This window comes from Camelina sativa, chromosome 14, assembly GCF_000633955.1.
Source record: "Camelina sativa cultivar DH55 chromosome 14, Cs, whole genome shotgun sequence".
Classification (NCBI taxonomy): Eukaryota; Viridiplantae; Streptophyta; class Magnoliopsida; order Brassicales; family Brassicaceae; genus Camelina; species Camelina sativa.
In genome coordinates this window covers 15,235,282-15,244,248 of record NC_025698.1, presented here as the reverse complement: position 1 = coordinate 15,244,248, position 8,967 = coordinate 15,235,282, and the positions used below count along the sequence as shown (strand labels likewise).

At 40.3% G+C, this 8,967-nt stretch overlaps 3 protein-coding genes across 8 annotated transcripts in view; 2 read left to right on the top strand and 1 right to left on the bottom strand.

The window, feature by feature from the left end:
* The window catches only part of LOC104741578 (chlorophyll a-b binding protein 2, chloroplastic), a 5,375-nt gene extending 1,637 nt beyond the window's left edge, over positions 1–3,738 (top strand). The window contains exons 2-4 of one of the 6 annotated variants that reach the window (XM_019235775.1): positions 15–78; positions 138–449; positions 502–643. In XM_019235775.1, the coding sequence (XP_019091320.1) occupies positions 15–78; positions 138–421 (348 nt within the window). In that variant the 3' untranslated portion in view covers positions 422–449; positions 502–643. The other 5 variants (XM_019235773.1, XM_019235774.1, XM_019235772.1 and 2 more) reach the window with 5 other exon arrangements.
* On the top strand, positions 2,711–3,738 carry LOC104741579 (chlorophyll a-b binding protein 2, chloroplastic-like). Its single transcript, XM_010462466.1, has one exon. The coding sequence runs from the start codon at positions 2,762–2,764 to the stop codon at positions 3,563–3,565; it is 804 nt and encodes a 267-aa protein (XP_010460768.1). The 5' UTR covers positions 2,711–2,761; the 3' UTR covers positions 3,566–3,738.
* Positions 3,890–7,954, bottom strand: LOC104741577 (carbamoyl-phosphate synthase large chain, chloroplastic-like). Its single transcript, XM_010462463.2, has 3 exons — positions 6,486–7,954; positions 5,645–6,337; positions 3,890–5,558 (listed from the first exon to the last, which is right to left on the bottom strand). The coding sequence occupies exons 1-3, from the start codon at positions 7,863–7,865 to the stop codon at positions 4,035–4,037; spliced, it is 3,597 nt and encodes a 1,198-aa protein (XP_010460765.1). The 5' UTR covers positions 7,866–7,954; the 3' UTR covers positions 3,890–4,034.

Genomic DNA, 8,967 nt, shown 5'->3' with positions numbered 1-8,967 from the left:
GAAACCCTAGCTTGGTCCACGCTCAAAGCATTTTGGCGATTTGGGCCACTCAAGTGATCTTGATGGGAGCCGTTGAAGGCTACAGAGTCGCAGGAGATGGTCCCTTGGGAGAANGATCTTGATGGGAGCCGTTGAAGGCTACAGAGTCGCTGGAGATGGTCCATTGGGAGAGGCCGAGGACTTGCTTTACCCTGGTGGCAGCTTCGACCCATTGGGTTTGGCTACCGACCCAGAGGCCTTCGCTGAGTTGAAGGTGAAAGAGCTCAAGAACGGAAGATTGGCTATGTTCTCTATGTTTGGATTCTTCGTTCAAGCCATTGTCACTGGTAAGGGACCGATAGAGAACCTTGCTGACCATTTGGCCGATCCAGTCAACAACAACGCATGGGCCTTCGCCACCAACTTTGTTCCCGGGAAGTGAACCAAGTTTTATCAGTTTGTAATTTGCANACCAACTTTGTTCCCGGAAAGTGAGCGGAGTTTTATCAGTTTGTAATTTGCTTTTTTCAGTCTTTTGAATTCGAGTGAGAGACGAGAGGAGAAAGAGAAGGTTTGTGTATGTGGTGGATGATTTGAGACTTTCAGATGTAAAATTGCAAAGACTTCGTATGATTTGTCATTAATCAAATAACTCATTTTTCTCTCATACTTGTTTTGCAATAACTCAAAAAAAATACTTTTATTGGCTCTGCAATATGTACAAAGATTCTGTTATTCATGCCTATAGAAAATGTGCAGTGATTCGTATTTTCTGAACGAGCCAATCTTTTGATATTCCTTCGACATAAATTATGTCACATAATTTATATCATCTCTTCACAAAATAAGATCGAATTGACGACAGAATTGAAACCAGTTTATATTTGGAGAATATATAATGTTTTTTTTTTTTGGTGTATATGTTTTTAGTTTGTAGAAAGATAGAAATCAACTACGGGAAATATGTTATTCGTTTAATTGCTAAACTGTTTTTGAAATTTTTTTGGTCGGCAAAATTATGGTTTAATCTTTTTAGAAATAGCGATGGATAACTGTGAAGAACTTTCCAAACGGAAAAAACAGTTGTGACCACTCAGAGTACCAACGAGTAGGCACTAATACCTTTTCTCGTATTTGACATGTTATCCGTATTCGACCTATCTAAGAAAAGGTACTCGTGATCTTCAAATCCGGTAAAAGATATTATATAATTCTATTATCCGTGTGTAAGAATCGAGCATCCGTTACTAGGGACTAGGGGGTGCCTTTCGGAAACCCTTTTGATGTTCAAATCATTTAAAGAAAAATGTTAGATAGCTTAGTATAACATACATGAGATGGTACATATGAAGATGTTTAAGTTTATTGTTTTTCTTTTCTAGTATTAGTTTCTTAGTAAGTAATGCACGTACGTTTTTTTATCTCTAGAAGAGAAAAAGCTCATATACCCTCTAAAAATGGTGTTTAGATTGATATGCTCGGATAACAGTGACCAAATAATATGGTGGGCTAAGCGATCAAGTTTATCAATATGTCGGTTTCTCACATGAAATACATATGGAATAGATATGGCGCTGCAACCCCTCCTACAATATGCCATATGTTAACTTAATGATGTTTTAAGTATTTATTTATCGGAAGGTGTGTGTGATGTGTCTCATCACATGTTGTCTATGTGCATCATGCATGTGTTAGTTCCTTCCGTGTTTGGTTGATTGTGAAGCTCGTACGATGGACTAATTGGAGAGATTGCCTTCCGCGAGATCCTCTGTGTGGACCAAGTTCATTGGTCACGCTACAATATTGTCCAATACATGATCACGAATTTCTGTTTTCTATCATTAAGCTACACGAGTGTAAACCGTTTTCTATCAAAGTGATTGAGGACTTGGGTTGTGGCAAATAAAACCTCAAATAAATTTTTGTGTTGTGTTTTTTTTCATCTCTAAATTTTCTGAGTTTTACTATGTATTAGAAAGATAGATCATAAATAATATTTTAAAAGGTTGTTCAAGTTAACAACATAGATAACTGGAATGATGGTTAAGAAATTTTATAAGCTACATATTGTCTAAACAGATGATGGTGAACATGCCCATATTGTCTAAAAGTTTTTCCTTGTTTTTGAATAAATGATTATTAGATAGTTTTTATCTTTTTGCTAAATATTCAAATAATCAATGTTTTTTAGTCTTTGCATTTTGATTTTTTTTTTACCTTTCAAAACCAAAATTAAGTAGATTATGTATCAAATTTATCAGGTTAGTGGATAAAGTAACGATGTTGACGTATAAATATGAATTGGTAGTGACTGTGGATTTGGACTTACTATTGAAATTATTTATAGACTTATAGTCATGAATCATCAAAGCATCATATACATTCTTATGATGTTACTTTCCTATGATCTTTTTGATCATTAATATCTTCAAAAAGTTACTTTCATTTAAAGAGTAAAACATCACACAAAGTAGTTATTTCTTTTTAAGCCAATTCCAAAGACTTACTACAGACTACAGTTACAACTTGTGGTCTCAAAATGATTTGGCTGGAATGAAAAAATCAAAGCAGAAGCTCGTGGGCTAGAGATTGCCACGTGAGGCTAATAAACGATAAAACCAAAATCTAAAAACCCAATGAGTAAAGAGAGATAGATTACTTCAGAGATAACAAACGTTACTCACAATATCCCTATATAATCCAAACCTAGTTAACCCTTTTCAATCACTCTCACTCACAAGTTAGTCACAAAAAAAAAAAAAAAAAAACCAAAAACATTTCAATGGCTGCCTCAACAATGGCTCTGTCCTCCCCTGCCTTCGCCGGAAAGGCTGTGAACCTTTCCCCGGCAGCATCAGAAGTCCTCGGAAGCGGCCGTGTGACAATGAGGAAGACTGCTGCCAAGCCAAAGGGACCATCAGGCAGCCCATGGTACGGATCTGACCGAGTCAAGTACTTGGGCCCATTCTCCGGCGAATCACCGAGCTACCTCACTGGAGAGTTCCCCGGAGACTACGGATGGGACACAGCTGGTCTATCCGCTGACCCCGAGACATTTGCAAGGAACCGTGAGCTAGAAGTTATCCACAGCAGGTGGGCCATGCTCGGAGCCCTAGGCTGCGTCTTCCCTGAGCTTTTGGCCAGGAACGGAGTCAAGTTCGGAGAGGCGGTTTGGTTCAAGGCCGGTTCACAAATCTTCAGCGATGGAGGACTCGATTACTTGGGAAACCCTAGCTTGGTCCACGCTCAAAGCATTTTGGCGATTTGGGCCACTCAAGTGATCTTGATGGGAGCCGTTGAAGGCTACAGAGTCGCAGGAGATGGTCCCTTGGGAGAAGCCGAGGACTTGCTTTACCCCGGAGGCAGCTTCGACCCATTGGGTTTGGCTACCGACCCAGAGGCCTTCGCTGAGTTGAAGGTGAAGGAGCTCAAGAACGGAAGATTGGCTATGTTCTCTATGTTTGGATTCTTCGTTCAAGCCATTGTCACTGGTAAGGGACCGATAGAGAACCTTGCTGACCATTTGGCCGATCCAGTCAACAACAACGCATGGGCCTTCGCCACCAACTTTGTTCCCGGGAAGTGAACCAAGTTTTATCAGTTTGTAATTTGCATTTTTTCAGTCTTTTGAATTCGAGTGAGAGACAGGAGGAGAAAGAGAAGGTTTGTGTTTGTGGTCGATGGTTTGAGACTTTCAGATGTAAATTTGCAAAGACTTCGTATGATTTGTCATTAATCAAATAACTCATTTTTCTCTCATACTCGTCTCGTAATATGGTAACTCAAAAACTGAAATGGATCTATGTTCCTCGATTCTACAATTGCGCAATTTGATTACATAAACATGACACAAGTCTAAGCCATAATGGCTACATGATCTGATATTCTGATACAAACAACGACTTACTGATAAAATAAAATGTATGTTGCATTTCGAAAATGGGACCTTTGAGGATTATTCATAGAAATGCTTGTGGTAAACAAAATCCGTTGAAATTTAGTCGACATCGTAAAAGTTCCACACAAACGATCAAACATGTAAATTAAAAACTAACTCAGACGAGCAAAGAAGATACATCCTTAACCTCAAAGAAGTCCTGAAGAGCGGTCATTTTAATGGCACTTGATTTCAAGCTCTTGATTCCCTCAGCAGTGGCTAATGCTCCAGCCACCGTGGTTATAACAGGGACCTTGTAGGCTAGAGCCATTTGTCTGAGCTCTCTCCCATCTTTCTGATCTAGAGCATCTCCCGAGCTTGTGATCAACATCAAATGGATCTGACCATTAGCCACCATATCAGCAGCATGTGGTCTTCCTTCATGCAACTTCAGCACTTTCTCCACGGGAATGCCTTTCAGTTCCAGGAAATGAGCTGTTCCCGAGGTGGCAATGATCTTGAACCCGAGCTCGAGGAAGGACACCGCGATTTTCTCTAGGTGTGATTTGGTCATATCGTTTAAGCTGAGGAAGACTGTGCCGGTTAAAGGTAACTTTTGACCTGCAGCGATCTGAGCCATTGCAAACGCGCTAGAGAATTCAGAACTGATACTCATCACTTCTCCTGTGCTTCTCATCTCTGGCCCAAGTATCACATCACATCCTTGGAACTTCTCAAACGGGAAAACAGCTTCTTTTACAGAGATGTGTTTAGGGATGACTTCTTTTTCAAAGTTTAGATCTTTCAGAGATTTGCCCGACATGACCAGCGCTGCATACTTGGCAAGAGGGTGTCCAATAGCTTTTGAGACAAAAGGGACAGTACGGGAAGCTCTGGGATTGGCTTCAAGCAAGAAAACATCCCCAGATGTTGTGATTGCGTACTGACAGTTCATCAGCCCACATACATTTAGCTTCTTCGCCAGCTTAGTGGTCCATGTACGGATAGTTTCCAAACAAGAAGATGGGATGGTTTGTGTTGGAAGCATACAAGCCGAGTCACCAGAATGCACACCAGCTTGTTCGATATGCTCCATTATTCCACCAATTACCACATTTCCATAGGAATCAGTAAGGGTATCAACGTCGATCTCAATGGCATCTGAGAGATATTTATCTACCAAAACAGGTCTCTCTGGGTCAACTTCAACCGCATTTTCCAAGTAGGTTATTAGTCTACTGTCATCATAAACTATCTCCATTGCCCGCCCACCTAGAACATAAGAAGGTCTTACCACAACTGGGTAGCCTACCTCCTTCGCTATGGCTAATGCATCAGCTTCGCTCTTTGCAATGCCTCCCTTGGGCTGCTCAATCTTCAGCTCGTCGAGAATTGCATTGAACCTCTCTCTGTCTTCAGCAGCATCAATGGAGTCAGGTGATGTACCCCAGATGCGAACAGGTCCCGCTCCGCTCAAGCTCATGGGCATGTGCTTATCCAAATAATGTTTGATCGGGAGAGCAAGTTTCAGAGGAGTTTGACCACCGAATTGCACAATGATTCCATCAGGTTTCTCAAGGTCGATAACATTGAGAACATCCTCAATTGTGAGAGGTTCAAAGTAGAGCCTATCGCTTGTATCATAATCTGTGGATACGGTTTCAGGATTTGAGTTCAACATTATGGTCTCATATCCAGCATCCTGCAAATTTAAATAGTAGATAAGTAATTTAGCGAAACAATGTTAACTGGCTTTGGGAGAGACGCTTAGATTGCCTAGGGACAGACCTGTAAGGCGAAAGATGTGTGGCAACAACAGTAATCAAATTCAATCCCTTGACCAATACGGTTTGGCCCTCCACCCAAAATCAAAACCTTCTTCTTGTTGTTTGGAGCTGATTCACATTCAAAATCATATGAAGAGTACATGTATGGTGTATGCGCCTCAAACTCTGCTGCACATGTATCCACTCGCTTGTAAGATGGAACAACTCCTAGAGAAATCCGCTTGGTACGGACTTCTTCCTCAGTTGTCTTTGTAGCAAAAGCGATTTGCTTGTCACTAAATCCCCGCTTTTTGACTTCGTAAAGGTCTTCTTTTGTAATCTCTGACAATGATCCGCACATAAGATACTGTTCCACGTCCACGAGCTCTTTAAGCTGGGTTAGGAACCACTTGTCTACCATGCTCAACTCGTGGATTTCATCAATTTTCATACCCTTCTTCATGGCAGCATATATCGCATGGATCCTGTCCGGATTTGGGACTCTAAGGCTGTATTTAAGCTGATCCCAGTCCCAGTCTAGCTCTTTGATTTTTGCACAACCCCAACCTGAGAATCCACACTCCAGAGACCTCAGAGCTTTCTGGAAAGATTCTTGGAATGTGCGGCCGAGTGCCATAGATTCCCCAACAGACTTCATCTGGGTCGTTAGCAAGGGCTTAGATCCTGGAAACTTTTCAAATGCGAATCTAGGAATCTGCATGATAAAGAAATATATATGATTAAGCAAAAAATGCATGAAGTTTGTATATCCTCAAGTGGATATATATGTCTTCAAAGTCAAGAGCATCTCATTTCGCAACACAAGAAAAGCCAAAAGTATGCACACGAAAGAATGAACAAACCTTAGTCACGACATAATCGATGGAGGGCTCGAAGCTAGCCGGTGTTTTCCTGGTGATATCATTAGGAATCTGATCCAAGGTATAACCAACAGACAACTTGGCCGCCATTTTAGCAATGGGAAACCCTGTAGCCTTGGAAGCAAGAGCAGAAGATCTCGAGACCCTAGGGTTCATCTCTATGATCATAACTTCACCATCAGCCGGGTTAACAGCAAACTGTACATTAGATCCACCACACTCAACACCAATCTCCCGTATAATCGCAATGGAGTAATCCCTAAGCCGCTGGTACTCTCTATCCGTTAGCGTCTGTGCAGGCGCCACAGTAATGGAATCACCCGTATGCACACCCATAGGATCAATGTTCTCAATGGAACAGATAATGACAACATTGTCAGCTAAGTCTCTCATCACCTCAAGCTCATACTCTTTCCAACCCAACAACGACTTCTCAACAAGAACCTGACTAGTCACACTCGCAGCCAAACCGGCTTTACAAATAGACTCAAACTCCTCTTTGTTATACGCAATCCCACCGCCAGTACCACCTAAAGTAAAGGCAGGACGGATAATCAAAGGGAACTCACCAATCCTCTGAGCAATGTCGAAACACTCATCAAGAGTGTTACCAATCCCTGAAGGTGGAGTCTTTAAGCCAATGTTCTTCATAGCCTGCTTAAACAAATCACGATCCTCAGCTTTCTGAATGGCACCAAGCTTAGCACCAATCAACTCAACACCGTATCTCTCGAGAGCACCACTCTCAGCGAGAGCAACAGCAAGGTTCAACGCGGTCTGACCACCCATGGTGGGTAACAAAGCGTCAGGCCTCTCTTTCTCAATAACCTGCTCAACGAGCTCAGGAGTCATCGGAGCGATATAAGTCCGGTTAGCAGTTTCCGGGTCGGTCATGATAGTAGCCGGATTCGAATTGATGAGAATCACCTCGTAACCTTCTTCTCTTAGGGCTTTACAAGCTTGAGTACCAGAGTAATCAAACTCGCAAGCTTGCCCAATCACAATCGGACCAGCGCCGAGAATCATAATCTTCTTCAGATCGGTTCTTTTCCCGACTACCTCCGGAGAAAAGGCCTTGGTGGTGGTGGTGGTGGTGGTGGTGTCGGCGAGCTCTGAGACGGGTTTGAGAACACGTGTAGCGGAGCCATTTCTTCGGTTGAGACATGGGAGAAAAGTGGAGAAAGAAGAAGAAGAAGAAGAAGAAGAAGAAGAAGAAGAAGAGGCAAGTTTGGATTTTGCTCTGTAATTGTTGGTGGAACGAGAGAAGAAGGTGGGATTGGAGAGCTTGGAAGGAGAGAAACGATGATGAGATTTGGAAGAAGCGAAAATGGAGGAAGAGAGTTCTAAGCAATGGTTACTCATTTTTTGCTTCTTCTCCTTCTCTTCTGAGTTCGTCTGTGTCGGCTCTGTAACTGTGTGGGAGAGAGAGAGAGAGAGAGGGGTTTTAGGGTTTTCTCGGCGGAATTTGGATTATTCCGGTTTAATTTTATTTTGTCGGTTTTTTTATTCGGTATTATCCACGTTTTCAACAAAGGACCAATTATATTTTTGGGAAAATCATAATAACGTAAAATATATGATCAATGACAACTGTAAATGACACATTGTGACGATGTACATCGATCACTGTTTAGTCTGTTTTCCTCGTTTCTTATAAACTTTTGTAAAGAACAAATGTGATTGTTATTTGTTTTTAAAATATTTTTTTTTGTAACATTAACATTATTATAGCTTATTTCCTTTATCTAAATATAATATAGTTTAGATATAAAAATTAACAAATTCTGAAATGAATTAATAACCACTTATTTAAAAAAAAAGAATTGACCAAAAAATGGGTTAAAAAAAAATAGATACACAGAAATAATTATTAATGAGTGATTTTAGTAGTAGCTAAAATCAACTCTTATTATGTTGACTAATGACTATGCAGCAGATTAAAGTATTAAACCTCGTTTAAGGTACAGTTTTTGTGTGTTTACTACTGTGTAATTTTCTTCGCGTAAAAATCCAAAAAAATCAACAACTATTTTTATCGGTTTGAGAAAATACTAGCAAGTAGTAACAACCTTTTTCTCTGTGCAACTTTTAACTTCCCTGTTTCTTATTTGTGAAGTCTTTTTACAAGTTCATATTTCTCATACTGAATAGCCAATGCGAATATATACTCCAAACAAGCATATATTCCAAGCTTAGGGTCAGCTGAAGATTTTTGTTTCGTTTTTGTTTGTTTGTTTTCTTTTGTATTTTTTGTTTGTTTCACTTTCATGCCCAGACCACTTGTCAATCTTCTATCAATAGTTTATTCATTTTCGGCCAAAATCTCTATTTGTGTTAAAAATGTATACATAAATGTTAGAAAAGAAAAGATGTGTAAGTAGCGTATAGTTTCATTTATTTACATTTTTTTTTGTTAGAATTTTAGAGTAATATACTTTTTTTCCTTATATATATATGCAATGCA

Bases quoted from the DNA above. Each gene is read 5' to 3' on its own strand.
- LOC104741579 (XM_010462466.1), top strand. From the start codon at position 2,762: ATGGCTGCCTCAACAATGGCTCTGTCCTCCCCTGCCTTCGCCGGAAAG.
- LOC104741577 (XM_010462463.2), bottom strand. From the start codon at position 7,865: ATGAGTAACCATTGCTTAGAACTCTCTTCCTCCATTTTCGCTTCTTCC. The intron at 6,338-6,485 runs GTTTGTTCATTC...TTTATCATGCAG, and splicing joins TCGATTATGTCGTGACTAAG to ATTCCTAGATTCGCATTTGA. The intron at 5,559-5,644 runs GTCTGTCCCTAG...TTAAATTTGCAG, and splicing joins ACACATCTTTCGCCTTACAG to GATGCTGGATATGAGACCAT.